General features: G+C 35.6%; 2 protein-coding genes and 1 pseudogene across 2 annotated transcripts; 2 read left to right on the top strand and 1 right to left on the bottom strand.

The window, feature by feature from the left end:
• Positions 24-917, top strand: LOC107643084 (probable E3 ubiquitin-protein ligase RHA1A). Its single transcript, XM_016346644.2, has one exon. It carries the CDS (start codon positions 176-178, stop codon positions 638-640), a length of 465 nt encoding a protein of 154 aa, XP_016202130.1. The 5' UTR covers positions 24-175; the 3' UTR covers positions 641-917.
• On the bottom strand, positions 2,142-5,423 carry LOC107643083. Its single transcript, XM_016346643.2, has 8 exons — positions 4,993-5,423; positions 4,885-4,906; positions 3,890-3,946; positions 3,722-3,803; positions 3,037-3,132; positions 2,819-2,943; positions 2,696-2,714; positions 2,142-2,610 (listed from the first exon to the last, which is right to left on the bottom strand). Exons 1-8 carry the CDS (start codon positions 5,090-5,092, stop codon positions 2,368-2,370), a joined length of 744 nt encoding a protein of 247 aa, XP_016202129.1. The 5' UTR covers positions 5,093-5,423; the 3' UTR covers positions 2,142-2,367.
• LOC107640236 lies at positions 10,779-11,489 on the top strand (annotated as a pseudogene).

Raw genomic sequence — 14,881 nt, 5'->3', positions numbered from 1 at the left:
TAAACCTCCAAATATTTAAGTTGTTGAGATGTTGGGTTGAAGAATAAAAGTTGTCCGAAGCTTGATCTATATTTAAACTGACCTCCCTCCCATAAGCATAACCGCTTAATCACTTGCTATCTCTCAGCATTATTGTGTGAAGGGCTCATTCAGTAGATCCGGTGGTATAGCAAGCATGGGATTTCCGGTGGGATACACAGAGCTTCTCTTACCGAAGCTGTTCCTCCAAATACTCTCCCTCCTCTCTTTCCTCAGAAAACTCATCTCCGCTCTCTTCCACTACCTCGGCCTCCAACACTTCTTGGAACCCGACACCATCAACCACCACCCTCTCCACCCCCAATTCCAGTCCGTCTCCGCACTCCTCATCAGGGAAATCCTGCCGGTCGTCAGGTTCCAGGAGGTGGCGGAGCCGGCGGAGGAGAGCTGCGCGGTGTGCTTGTACGAGTTCCAAGGGGACGACGAGATCCGACGCCTCAGAAACTGCCGGCACATATTCCACCGGAGATGCCTTGACCGTTGGATGGGATACGAACAGAGGACGTGCCCGTTGTGCCGGACGCCGCTCATACCGTACGATATGCAACCTTGCTTCAATCAGAGGCTCTGGGATGCTTCTGCCATCCCTGAATTCTCCTAGCTCTTCTTCTTCTTATTCTTCTTTTTTTTCCTTATTTTTCCTAACACTAATTACACTGAGCATCGCAAACACCTTTTCCTTCTTTTTTTTTTTCTTTCTTTTTTTTGTTTTTGTTTTTGTGCGTCAATCAAAAAGCTAAGGATCTAGATTCAGGGAAAGGATAGCTAGGAAGATGTTTTTGTTTACATGCTTGTTGTGTATGCTTGTATATATACAGCATTTCAAACAAAAATGAAAAAGAGAAAAAAAAAAAAAAGCATCAGACTGTGCTTATATATCTATGTTTTTTCGTCTTATTATTATCTTTTAACAACCGGGATTTGGTTATTACTTATTAGTCTTCGAGTTTTTGAGTTTGGATATCAGGTTTGTAGTTTTTATTTGTTACTTTCAAGAAGTTTTAAGAACGTACATAATGCAACTAATTATGAACGGGGGATTGTGGGAGTGTCAGATTTGTAGATTGGTGCGTTTGAATGAGGTAACTGTGTTTGCAATATGGGACTTACTATGATTTGGATTGATTGGTGATTCCAAATGGATGTTTATTGATGGCACATTCGACAAATTTGGAGTCACGGGAAAATTGAAGAAAGCAATGGCAACCTCTGTATATCATTTGTATGGAGTGGAATAGTAGTCGTAAAGATGGCGTAGAATATTTGGAATGCTTATGGTATTCATATTGGTGCTTCACTTGGTGGGAATAACAAAAGCATAGAACCTAGAGCTGACTGCAACTGCAACCGAAAAAACTTCTCCACCATCTTGCCAGGGAACAAGAAGCTAGCTATTGCCTCCTTATTCCTTTTTCTTAATACTTATTACAACAGATTATACTTAATTCATAGCGTCAAATGACAGGATAAATTATTATTTTTACAATAAGTTATGTTTAGGAGAATTGAGTGTAAAACCATCCTCTTGAGGGTTATTACTTATTAGACTGAGACATTCCTACTAAGGACATGCGGAGTTTCTCTCTTATTATGCATTTGACACTCGAGACGTTAAATCGTGAACGACAAAAGCCTGGGGGTGTTGGTATTTAGCATATTACAATTTTACTAGATTCCCCCGCCCTGCCAATAAGACTGGACTAGGGCCAACTGGGAACTCAATTTCAGCCTGTGGGTAATGCTCTGACCTTAACTATATAGTTTCTAAATTGAGAGTAAAAGTGATAAATCTATGAAGATTTACACTTTAGACAGTGAGACAAATTAGTCTCTGAAAAAATATATTTACTATCATAAAAAATTTTATTGATACTTTTTTTTCTTTAAAAATTAATTTGTCTGAAGTATAAATCTTTAAAGATTTATTTGTCACTTTACTATTAAAATAATTAGATTAGAGGTGTAGATTTATAATTAATACCGTAGACCCAGTAAAAAAAAACTTTTATACTCTATTGTAAGTTAAAACTTGTATCTGACAATCTGACTGGACATGCACTTTTATTTAATGAAATTTCCTTGAACAAAAAAAAAAGAAAAGATTGAGAGCACACAACATCGTAAACGAGCTCAGAGTTTACAATAATAAAAAACAAAACAAAGTATACACAAATGGACGGGAAATCCAGAATAAAAAAATGACGCCAAATTATCGAAAATTCACAGTACCGTTGTCTCATATCAGAAGTTTAATGAACAATTTGTAGGGTAGAATCAACATAATAATAACAGTAGCTTCTATATAATGTCCATAACTGTGTACGCGTATCACCTAGGATAACCAGGAGGAGGATATGCTTGTGGAGCAGGAGGATATGCTTGTGGAGGTGGAGGATAGGTCGTTGCAGGGTAGCCAGGTTGTGGATAACCATAGGGTTGTTGTGGTGCATAACCAACAGAAGGAGGGACTTGCTGCTCAATGCGTGACATCTGCTGAGCCGGGGGAACAGCCATCGCGGGTTGGGGTCCAAACTTGCCATCGCGCTTATCCATTTCAATCTTGTGCTGAGTCTGCAATTAAAATTCATTATTATCTGTGATGAACTGTAAACACTTGTGCAACATAATGATAGACTATCTGAATTTACAAACTCACCTGCATGCAAGCACACACCCTACAAAATAAAATGAAATGAAACAAATTTAGTACAATGCCTTATTAATTTCATATTCAGCTAAAGTGCACAGTTAAATTATGACAGAAATGAAGAAGCCTTACGTGCAGTACACATATTCAGCTAAACAAGATAGCAACTGAGAAGCCTCATTAATTTCATCACTTCCCACGATTAAGGCAACAATAGAAAATATGCATGCAATTTGCTGAAGGCAAAACATAAAGCCCTGAACAGAAGAAATAAATGATCTTATATAAGAATATCATAGAAAATAAATAAAATTTTGAGCACACGTGTTTGAGACAGGGAGAGGGCATACAATAATGCAATTATCACATTGTGTAGTTTGAATATTAAATTCATCTTGCAGCAAAAATCGAGTAGAGGCCACCGAGTTGCCAAAGCAGAGGAAAACCTGAGAAAGCAGACGAGTAGTAAGAGTAAGGGAAAAATAATATATAAAATAAACAAATACAAACATACGCAGACATCCATTAAAGTGACTTCCCTTAATGATCTCTGGTATGGAGGGGACTTCCCTTAATTTGTAAAGTTTTAAAAAAGAAATGCAAATACAGCATGGCAAAACTGATTCACTAATCAATGTCAAGATCATAAAAATCTATAGTACCAATTACCTAGGCTGTCATTTTATCTTTACCTACTTTAGGTGGGAAACAGGTGAATTCAGCACCTAAATTAAGCTACAGTTCTTGTCCACAAAAAAAAATCAAATAACTTAAGGGATTATCAAACTATAAAAGGGGGCATGATTTCGAAACATTTTAACTATGAAAACATTTTACAAATCAGATTATGGGAAAGCCAACAATTCGGAGATAGATTTAAAGAAGCATGGAAAGTGGAAACATCAGAATTTCTAATACCATCCTAAATCGGCCTAGTAAAGACATCACAGCGAAACCCCAAACCCACTCAAGGGGAGGCATATTTGGAAATAATTTTGAAAAAAAGGAAGCAAAACATGTAAAAGAAAGTTTTACCTCTGTACAAAGGCAGAATTCAGGGCATCTGCTTTCTCCACACCGACCACTGCAGGGCATGTAACCAGCACAACATGTGTATCTGGAACAAACAAGATAAAACCACGTTACAGCAACAGACTACAGAGCTACATTTTAAGACTCACAAGAACTTACACTATGAATTACCTTGACATGTCATTGTAAAGAGCTCTTTTGCGGAGCAGATATGATACGCATGGAGCACTATAATGAGACAGCAGAAAATTCGCTCAATTAAATAATTACATTTATGCCTCCAAATGTAGGTGTTAAAATTACAATCCAGCTGAAACAACTGAGATAAGTTTTAAGACAAAAAAGGGTGAAATTGAAAGGTCACTGCTAAATGAGAGTAAATATTAAGCAGCAATTACTGAGATGGGTGATGCACTCAAAGCAGGAGTTAGGCTGAACACCTACATGATAAACTACTCTCATATGAATCCTGAGGATGCCTCTACAACAATCATATTAACACTAGCCAGTAGGGTGCCCAATTTTTGTTCTAGTCTTAACCTTTGCATCACATACATTGGTTCTATGCTCAATTGTTCTGGTCCCCATTTAAGGTTGTGAATTATGTTTCAAATTCCAATCAAATACAGGACAAATAATTCAAAAAGAAGAGGACACTTGATTTAAGAAAAGTCATAGATTCCCTTCCTTATGATGAAGGAGACACCTATCTTCTTCATGATAGTCTTTTCTTCTGGTTATATGTGAATACATCGTTATCAACCACTTTCTACCGGACAGAGACAAAGCACCATGAAAAGAGCAGGAGATCACAGTATCCAACTTTCCATGGCATTACAGATAACTTTTCCAATATTAAATCCGGTCCTTAAGACCTACTTTTCCACTTTGGGGGACAGATTCCCGTTGGTGATACAAGGGATAACATACGGGGATAGGATACTTATGCTATAATATTAAAAATAAGGTATAGCCTAGGAAAAGATACGTTGGTTGCCATTCTCTAATATACTAAGAAGTTGAGGCAGCGATTAATTTGTTTAAAGTACTTGGAATTGAACCCTAATTCCATTAATAGTGGTGAAAATATAATAAGCAGAGACAGAAAAGGACAGGTAATAAAGTAATATAGTCAATAGAAGTCAAGGGGTGATTGAAGGACTTACCACCAGAGAGCGAAGCAGCAATCTGGAAATTATTGGAAAGAATGAATGAATTGGTGAATGATGATGCAAATGTTAAGTGAGAGAGAGAGAGTGAGTTAGAGAAGTTACAAGGGGCGTCGGCCTGAATGGTGGACATGAGATCGGTGTGCCAGAAATTACGGTAATTCTGGCGGAGCTGCATCTTCTCAAGTTTCTGTTGAGAACCCATTCTTCCAATGCTTCTGCCTTCTTGTTCAACTCAGCTCAAATCGGAGGATCAAAATTCAAAACCCTAACAAGAAGAAGAATAACGGTAGATCGGGAAAATCTTGGAAGCAGTGTCCAATGCGGGTGCGGAAAATATGGGTAGCGATTACTAAATAGTAATGGACAAAACGGCCAATTGAACAATTGCAGTGAGAAAGGGAGTGGGGGTCCAATCGAAGGAAGGGGGAGATGAGAGACGACTTTGAAGTTTCAACGTTGAACAAATCGAGACTAGATGACGCCTCCCTATTTTTAATTTTTTATGCTTTTGCACAATTCTTGAATTATAACCTAAGTTTTTAGTTACGTGTTTATGGTTTGGATAATATTTTCGAGGAGTTATTCGAATTAGATCTAAAAATTATAGATATAATTGCAGATCGGATCTAAATATTAAAAATATAGATATTAAATTCAATTTGATAATTTTAGTAAGAATCGGATAGAAATTTTAGTCATAAAAATTATTATAAAAAAGTAAAATAATAAAATATAAGATAATTTGAAAAATTAATTAAAAAACGACCTCAATGTTATAACTAAGCGACAAAATTGGTTTCCTTTAACTTTTAATGAACCGTGTGAGCATGTGGTCAGTCTTATTTAGGATCGCAAACGGGATTAAATTTGCGGGATAGATTTGCATAACTTGTTAAAATAATAAGTAGCGTTAGAAAATTGGGACTATCATACATTAAGGGTTTGTTTGGATGTTGAAAAGAAAATGGAAGAAAAGAAAATAAGAGAAAAGAAAATAGGAGGAAAGAAAATGGAAAGAAAAGTTAAGTTATTTGTGTGTTGTTTGGATGAATAGAAAATAGATGGAAAGAAAATAGAGAGAAAATTTTCTTTTGTTTGGATGGAAAGAAAAGTGAGAAAAAAGAAAATCATAATAGTATAAAATTACATTAATACCCTTATCATAAAATAAAGTATAAATATTTTTATTTATTCATATTTATTATATTTTATAAATATTATAAAATATTATAATTTTATATATTTGATTTAAATTATTTATCTAATACATATAATATTTAAATATAAATTTTTATTATAATAATATATTAAAACTAAATTTATATTAATATTTGCTAATAATAATATAACTAAGGGTAGTATTGGAAATACAAAAATATAGCACTTTTTTTCTTGTTTTCTTGCTTGTGATGGAAAGAAAATTTTTTTAGTGGGACCCATACAAAAATTTTCTTTCCTTTCTATTTTCTTTCATAACCAAACAAAAGAAAATATCATTTTCCATCCATTTTCTTTCCATCTATTTTCTTTCCACCGATTTTCTATCCAACCAAACAATGTGTAAAAGTTCGCCTAATTCGCACCGCTTAAATTGTGGATTTTGACGGGTTTTTGTGGGTGGGATAGGATTTTCCGTCGGGTTCAATTTTTTTTAAGATGTTCTAATTTAGTGTTTTAGATTATATTTTACGTTTGATTAATTATGTTCTAAACTTGTAAATGTTTAATTATATGTTTTGGATAATATTTATTTTACTTTAGACAATGTTGGTTTTATTATTTTGATTTAAAAAATTTGGTTTATGATTATGTTTATTACATATTTATAATTATAAAGACTTTAATGTTTGTGAATTTAAAAATTATAGTAAAGTATCGCTTTTGTCCCCAACGTTTGGGGTAAATCCTATTTGTGTCCCTAACATTTAAATTGTCCTACTTGTATCCCTAACGTTTGTAAAAGTGATTCAATGTTACCCTGCCGTCAATTACACATCATGAGCGCTTTAGTGTGAGTTTTAAAAATATCTTCTTGAAGTTAGAATACAAAATGTTTGGGATAGAATCGATGATCTACTCCAAAAAATAGCTCATCAAATGTTGAAACTAATTCCTACAACATTTACATAATTCACTTTTCTAGGGACATAATTGAATTTAAACATAAATAGTGGATATAATATTAAAATCGAACACATCAAAGTGAGACCTAATTGAGAATGAATACATCCAAGTGAGAATAATTGAAAAATATAATCTGATTTGTTAGTATAATTGATAGTAGGATAACATTGAATCACTTTTATAAACGTTAAGGATACAAATAGGACGATTTAAACGTTAGGGACACAAATAAGACTTACCCCAAACGTTGGGGACAAAAACAATACTTTACTCTAAAAATTATAATTTTTTTATGTCTTTAGAAATTATAAATTTATTAAAATGGTTGTAAAATTAGATATTATTTAATATTTAATAGTTAAAAAAAAGAGATTTGGTAGGTTTGGCCCACCAGCCCGCTGTTAGAGAGGGCGGGGTGAAGTTTTAGGACGCCTCATTAGGCAGGCGGGGCGAGCTTCCCCACTTGCCACCCCTAGTCCTATCCTCCCTACAACATTTTTTTTGTGATGAACCAACGTAATTTATTTTAGAGTTTAATTTTGTTATACTGATAGTATAAAATATTTTATACAGTTATTCAGTTATATTTATTTTTTGAATAATTATTTATGTGATAAATATAAAAAGTAATTATTTTTACTGATGTGACGTTACTTAATTAGATGCACGTGTAAAACTATTATACACTGACCGTACATCAAAATTAATTTTTTTTAATGATTTATATTAATTTTTTTATTCTAAAAAATTTAAATTCGATTTAAATTCTACATTTTGAGTTCACAAGAAAATAACTATATGTGATGTTAAAACTATCATTTAATTTAGAGTAATTACCTAAATCAGTCTCCGAAAATTTTAAAAGCGAATATTTTAGTTTTCAAAAAAATTAATGCATAGATCAATTTCTAATATTTTTTTTTGCCAGACATAACAATCTTCCATCCATTTTCTGGTGTGAATCACTAATGGAAAATGCTGAGTTGGCACCAAGGTTCTGAAAACCGGACCAGTCATCAAACCGCTCTAGTCATTGGTTCATTGGTCCAATCGGTCCAACCGGTAGTTTAACAAAAAAAAACTGTTTTAGAATAGAATAATAAATAAATTATAAATAAACATCCTAAAATATAATTATAGTCTGATATAAATCTTAAAATATTTTCGAAATTTAAAACACTACAGAAAATATCATCAACCAAATACATATGATTTTATCAAAATCCAAACTCAAAAGTTAAATAGTAAAAAAGTATATCTAAATATTAAATCCCAACATCATGATTTATCAATCATCAAAATCTGCAAGAACTTGTTGAAAATCTGCTTCGGTGGGATGATCTTCACCTTCATTCCCACCCTCTTGAGCAGAAGAATCAAGAGATGCAGCATAAAGACCACTACTACCACCGCCACTTTGATATAAATCAGCATCAATTTCACCTAATAAAATACACATGTTATCATTATATTATAAACTAACAACATTCTAATAAATCATTAGAAAATAAATATACTATACTCACGCAATAAGTCATCCACATTACTAGGAAGATCATGCTCTTTCTCTACAACCTCTTCAGTCATCCAAAAGTCAACTAGACTGATGCTTTTATAATCAATTGGATCATATTGTGTCTTTTGCTTTTTTTTTTCTTTTTCCTTCCTATAAAGTTAAATACAATATATGAAGATTTAATAATTTACAAATTTGTTATGATAAAGATTACATATGAAACAATATGATATTTCATAAAACATATATTACCTGGATTTAAGACGCAAATTATAGGTAACATAAACAATGTCATTCAGTCTATCATGCTCCAATCTATTTCTTCTTTTTGTATGAATTTGGTAAAAAAGATTCCAATTTCTCTCACACCCAGAAGAAGCAGATGCTTGGCTAAGAATGCGAACAGCTATCTTTTGTAAACATGGAGCAGAGCCTCCGAATAACCTCCACTATTCATCTACCAATTATAAAATCATAACATATTAGAAGTTATCAATTAAGAACATAGGAGCATAAAACAAGGTACTATTAATTAAACTAATATTCAGCCATATTCTTACCAGGCTTAAGTTCAGATGCAGCTGGAATAACTTCTTGTCTATCAAAACTTTCCTTCCGATCTCTATATAAATGTATTTCTTTCATTGCCTGAACAGAATCCAAAGCAGGAGCCACAATGAAAAATAACAAGTTAGGAGCCATCAGCAATCAAAAACAGGAGACACAACACAATGATTAACCATGTTCTTAACCTAAAGCAGGAGCCACAAGTCCACAACATAAATTAAAAACAGATATGAAATTAACAAAACCATATCTAAATTCTGCCTACAGCATTCAACAACATTGCAAAACAGAGTAAGTTTCCAGCATTAACAAAATAACAAAACACTAAAACAGAGTAATAGTTATATAACAGAGTAAGTTTCCAGCATATTAGGTATTCTGGACTAAAACAGAGTAACAATTACAAAAACAGCAAAACACTAAAACAAATTTCCAGCATTAGCAATCCATACATACATACAAAAATAGCAAAACACTAAAACAGAGTAACAGTTTCCACTTTTCAGCATTAGCAACCAATCCATACATACAAATTTCCACAGCAATCACAACCATACATACAAAGAAGACCGAAGAAGAAGAATTGAAGAACCAAACTTCAAGCCAAGACCCTAGAAGAATTGAAGAAATATGGAACAAAAATTGAAGAAGAAGTTCAGAGAAGATGAAGACGAGGAGCACTCACCTGGGTTCAAGGAAGAAGCGGGGAAGAGGAAGAAGCGGCGGTGCTGAGGATGGCGGCGGCGCTGACGACCTCAAAACGGCGACGACGATGAGGGCTAGGGTTCGGGGGTTCCTTAGCTTCAGAGGGCTAGGGTTCCTTTGCTTCAGACAAATGAATGGGGGAAAGGGGGGGTGGGTTCTAGTCTCTAGATCAGGTTTTCTTTCTTTTTTTTTTAAACAAGTTAAAAAACGGCGTCGTTTTGGGAGAATAGGCCGGTTCTTGGCCGGTTCGATGATTTTTTACTGGTTTTCTCCCGAGCAGTTATAGGAGGAGGACCGGAACGCTTGCATTGTCAGTTTCTGATTGAACCGGTTCGACCGGCCGGTCCGGTCTGATTTTCAGAACCATGGTTGGCACACAAACTCGCACACGTGGCAGTTAAGTATCTTTGTGTGCGAGAAAGACAAATCAGTCACTGGCTTTTTCTTCATCTTCTTAGTTATGTTCTTCATCCACCACACTACCATCTTCTTCTTCCTTTGTCCTCTTTGCCTTCTCCATATTCTCCCTTTCTCACTCCTTTTTCTCTCTCGACAACTACCTCCTTGATTGCAGTTCTGTTGCCCCACTCACCATCTCTGCCACTTCCTCCCTCTCCACCAACCACCGCCTCTTCTCTGACGACCTCGCATGAACACCCAACTCTCCTTTGTACTTCCCTTCTCCCTTTTCTGTTGTTTCGCTTCGAAACGACAACCACATCCTCGGCTTTCCCCAATCTACCACACCGTTAGGGTTTTCACTAATTCAACTAGCTACAATTTTTGCCTCAAAGACAAAGAAACTCACGTTGTTAGGTTCCACTTTCACGCATTCAAATCACCCGAACTTGATCTGGGTCGAGCTCAATTTTGAGTCTTAGTTGATGGCTACGTCGTATTGACAAACTTCACCAGTTTAAATTGCACAGAAAAAACCTGTGAGGGAAGCGCGATTTATGTCCTTTTGAGACCTGCCATGTCGGAGATGCCACTAATAAAGCCTTTGATGAAGAAAGTGGAAGCGCAGGAGAAGAGGAAGTGCAAAATGGTAGGTGTTGAACAAGACAATGGAAAAACGCAGGAGAAGGCTTCAGTGCTTATTCATTCTGGAAAACCCATATATGAATCCATGATCATTATTGAATATATTAAGGAGATATGGCCACATAATTAATTGGTTTCTCATTATCCGTATGAGAGAGCTCAAGCAAGGTTTTAGGTTAACTATGCTAATCAAATGGTAAGTTTTTAGAAACATATAATCTATAATATTGAATTTATATTGGTTCAAAATGTCAATAATGATGGGATAAATGTTTACAGGTTTCTACATTATTTGCAACACTCTACTTCAAATAGTGATGGTGAAGAAAAAGAGAACCCAATAAAAAAGATATGAGAACATCTCAAAGTTATTGAAGATCAATGCTTAGGTGATAAGAGGAAATTCTTTGGTGGGGACACAATTAATATTATGGACATAGCTTTTGGGTCAATTTTCAAAGTTTTAATCACTATAGAAGATGTGAATGAAGTGAAGGTCATAGAAGCTGAAAAGTTCCCTCTCTTGCATTCATGGTTCAATAATTTCAAAAATGTCACATTGATCAAAGAAAACTTTTCTGATAAGAAGAAAATGTAAGCTACTATAAAATTTATCATAGAGAAGGCATTGACATCTTCTTGAGAAGTCATCAGTATGTGATTGTTGCATCTTAGGCGGGGAGGGGCATTGCAGGTGTCACAGGAGGTGGAGTGGTGCACGAATTGTGAATCACACTTTTCACAACGCGTACCACTAACCAGCAAGTGCACTGGGTCGTCCAAGTAATACCTTACGTGAGTAAGGGTCGAATCCCACGGAGATTGTTGGTTTGAAGCAATCTATGGTTATCTTGTAAATCTTAGTCAGGAAGTCAATTATGTTTATCAGTTGAATTGCAAATCAAAATAAGTCTCTAAAAGTTGTTTAAATACTAAACTAGTAGCCTAGGGTTACAAAATATGAGTGGACTATGATGGATGATGCAGAGATCCACTGCTGGGGCCCACTTGGTGTGCTGGGGCCCACTTGGTGTGTGCTGGGGCTGAGACTTTAAGCAATTCACATGCGGAGGCCATTTGTGGAGTTGAACGCCAGTTTTTATGCCAGTTTGGGCGTTCAACTCCAGTTTTTGATCCTTTTCTAGCGCTGGACGCCAGAATTAGGCAGAGAACTGGCGTTGAATGCCAGTTTACGTCGTCTATCCTTGTGCAAAGTATGGACTATTATATATTGCTGGAAAGCCCTGGATGTCTACTTTCCAACGCAATTGGAAGCATGCCATTTCGAGTTCTGTAGCTCCAGAAAATCCACTTTGAGTGCAGGGAGGTCAGAATCCAACAGCATCAGCAGTCCTTTTTCAGCCTGAATAAGATTTTTGCTCAGCTCCTTCAATTTCAGCATACCTGATACCTGAAATTACAGAAAAATACACAACTCATAGTAAAGTCCAGAAATATGAATTTTTCCTAAAAACTACTAGGAATAGACTAAAAACTAACTAAAACATACTCTAAACTATATGAAATTATCCCCAAAAAGCGTATAAAATATCCGCTCATCATGGAGCCACATTGGGCGGTAGGTGGAGGAGACGTAGTTTTCGTCGCAGTCGACCCAGAGGAATTGGTCGTCGATCCGAGGTCGAGGACGAGGGAGACAGGGAAGAGAGGGGTTCACCATCTCTTTCAGTGGCTTTCATGTTTGAGGTTTTGGAAATGGAGTGGAGGTTGTGGTTGTTGCGGCAAGAGAGTTCAACGCAGAGGATGTGTGGGTGGATATCGGTGGGAAGTGCGATTTTAGGGAGGTGATAGAGGGTTTAGGGATTTTATTAGAAGGTCAGGGACTAATTTGTCCTCCTCGCACACGTGGATACTTAACTGTGTAAATCCAAATTAAATAATAAATAATTAACTAATAGATTAATTAGGAGTCTAAAAGGTTAAGAAATTAAAATTTCATAGTTGGAAAAAATAAAAATATTTAGAATACAAATTAAAACACTAATCTTAAAGGTTTTGACAAAAAATTGAATCAACAGGCTAAAATGAGTGAACCGGGCTCATGTTGGCCCCAAGCCCACATATGTAAGCCTTACACTTATGCAGTTTCAGCACTAAAACTCCCCTTTCATTGTGTTCCACGGTGGAGAAGAGAAGAAGAGAGGAAGAACACTTAGCCCTAACCAAACACTATTCACCATTGATTTCAAATCCTCATAACTTTCAATCCGTAGTTTCGATTGACGAGCCGTTTATGGCCAGGCATTTGTATTAGAATTTTTCTTCGATTTTATCTTAACAAAGTAGTAAGGAACTTTGAATTTCTTGCCCAACTCTTTCTTTCCTTAAATTTTGCATTTTTGGTATGGGTATTTAGAAAAACTCAATTTTTCAATATTTAGGAGAGGCTTAATCATTATTCTAGTGAGGTTTTGACCCAAGACTACGAGAGATAAGGTAAGAAACTTTTTTCCTTTAATTTTGCACAAATTTAAGTCATGAATTTAGTGTGAATGTTGTGATAATTGAATGTGGTTAGATGGGATTGGATTGGGTTAGCTTGCATTAATGCGGAATGGATTAGTTTGGTGTAAATTCGGTGTGAAATTGAGGATTCCTTTGGTGTGGCATTGGTGCAGTTTAAGTTTCGACGGAAAAGATTTGATTTGAGGAGTTGGAACCGGCGTCTAAGAGGTACAGATTTTAGTTTGGAGTAGGCATTATGTAAGATTATGTGAATGCCTAGGTTAATTACCCTTAGGATATGATTTAATAGAATTGCTTGTGTTTGTGATTAGTTGGTTGAATATCGATTGTTGGTTGTTGTTGTGAATTATGAAATAAATTGTTATTGAGCTTGGATATGAGATATGGTGAGTATGTTGTATGTTGAATAAAATTTGATGTATAATGATACCTTGATGATTGGTAGCAAATTTGGGCCGGAGGCTGTGATGGGGTGAGGAATCCCCACGTGGTAAGTGAAGGTAAGTGTGTGGATTATGATTGAAGCAATGGGTGTTATAATTGATTACGGAATTGAGTGAATTGTTGGATTATTGATATTGAATATTGATGGAAATTGTTGGAAATGAATGATTGATTGGATACTTGGGTTAATTAGGCTTGGATTGATTGAAAATTGATGATTGGTAGTCGAGGAGGTTGGGTTTGTAAGTGGTTTTGGAATGAAATGGAATTGAATTGAAAAATGGCAAAAGTCAACATTTGGGTAAAAGCCAGTTTTTAACCAACTTCGATGGGTTATAACTTGCCGCTTGGAGTTCGGAATTGAATGAAAGTTGTCATAAATTAAAGCTAGTCAAAAAAATGTTAAAACCATCTAAAGATGAGAACAACATAATTTTGTAAATAAAGTTATGAAAGATTGAAGTTAGGGTTTAAAAACTGAAATTTCTAAGTGTTGCAGAAAAACCAGAAATTCTGGTATGCGTGTCCACGCACACAATGGTGCGCACGCTGATAAACCACTATTTTATAGTTTAACTTGTGCTCAATTGAGTGGATTTTATCAACTCTTTACCCACTTATTCATACTATTTGCATGGTTTTACATTTGCCTTCCTAATTATGTGCTTTAATTGAAAACATGCTTCTTTGGCCTTAAGTTCCCTATGTTTAATCCTCTCTTATTACCATTAGATGCCTTGATATGTGTGTTAAGTGATTTCAGAGATTACAGGGCAGGAATGACTCAGAGGATGGAAAGGAAGCATGCAAAAGTGGAAGGAATACAAGAAGTTGGAGAAATTGCTAAGCTGTCCAGCCTGACCTCTTCGCACTCAAACGGCTATAACTTTAGCTACAGAGGTCCAAATGACGCGGTTTCAGTTGCGTTGGAAAGCTAACGTCTGGGGTTTCGATTTGATATATAATATGCCATAGTTGCTCTGACGCTAGGTGACGCGGTTGCGTGATCCACACGGACGCATCGCAGTGGCAAAAAACCAGCGTAGCAGGTTTCTTCTCCAGCGATTTCTGGGCTGCTTTTGACCCAGTTTTCAGCTCAGAACA

Source organism: Arachis ipaensis, chromosome B05, assembly GCF_000816755.2.
Source record: "Arachis ipaensis cultivar K30076 chromosome B05, Araip1.1, whole genome shotgun sequence".
NCBI lineage: Eukaryota > Viridiplantae > Streptophyta > Magnoliopsida > Fabales > Fabaceae > Arachis > Arachis ipaensis.
This window is presented reverse-complemented; position numbering and strand designations above follow the sequence as displayed.

Excerpts from the sequence above, each read along its gene's own strand:
- LOC107643083 (XM_016346643.2), bottom strand. The coding sequence starts at position 5,092 with ATGGGTTCTCAACAGAAACTTGAGAAGATGCAGCTCCGCCAGAATTAC. Across the intron at positions 4,907-4,992 it reads CATTCAGGCCGACGCCCCTT|ATTGCTGCTTCGCTCTCTGG; the intron begins GTAACTTCTCTA and ends AATAATTTCCAG. Across the intron at positions 3,133-3,721 it reads AATTCTGCCTTTGTACAGAG|GTTTTCCTCTGCTTTGGCAA; the intron begins GTAAAACTTTCT and ends CTGCTTTCTCAG.
- LOC107643084 (XM_016346644.2), top strand. The coding sequence starts at position 176 with ATGGGATTTCCGGTGGGATACACAGAGCTTCTCTTACCGAAGCTGTTC.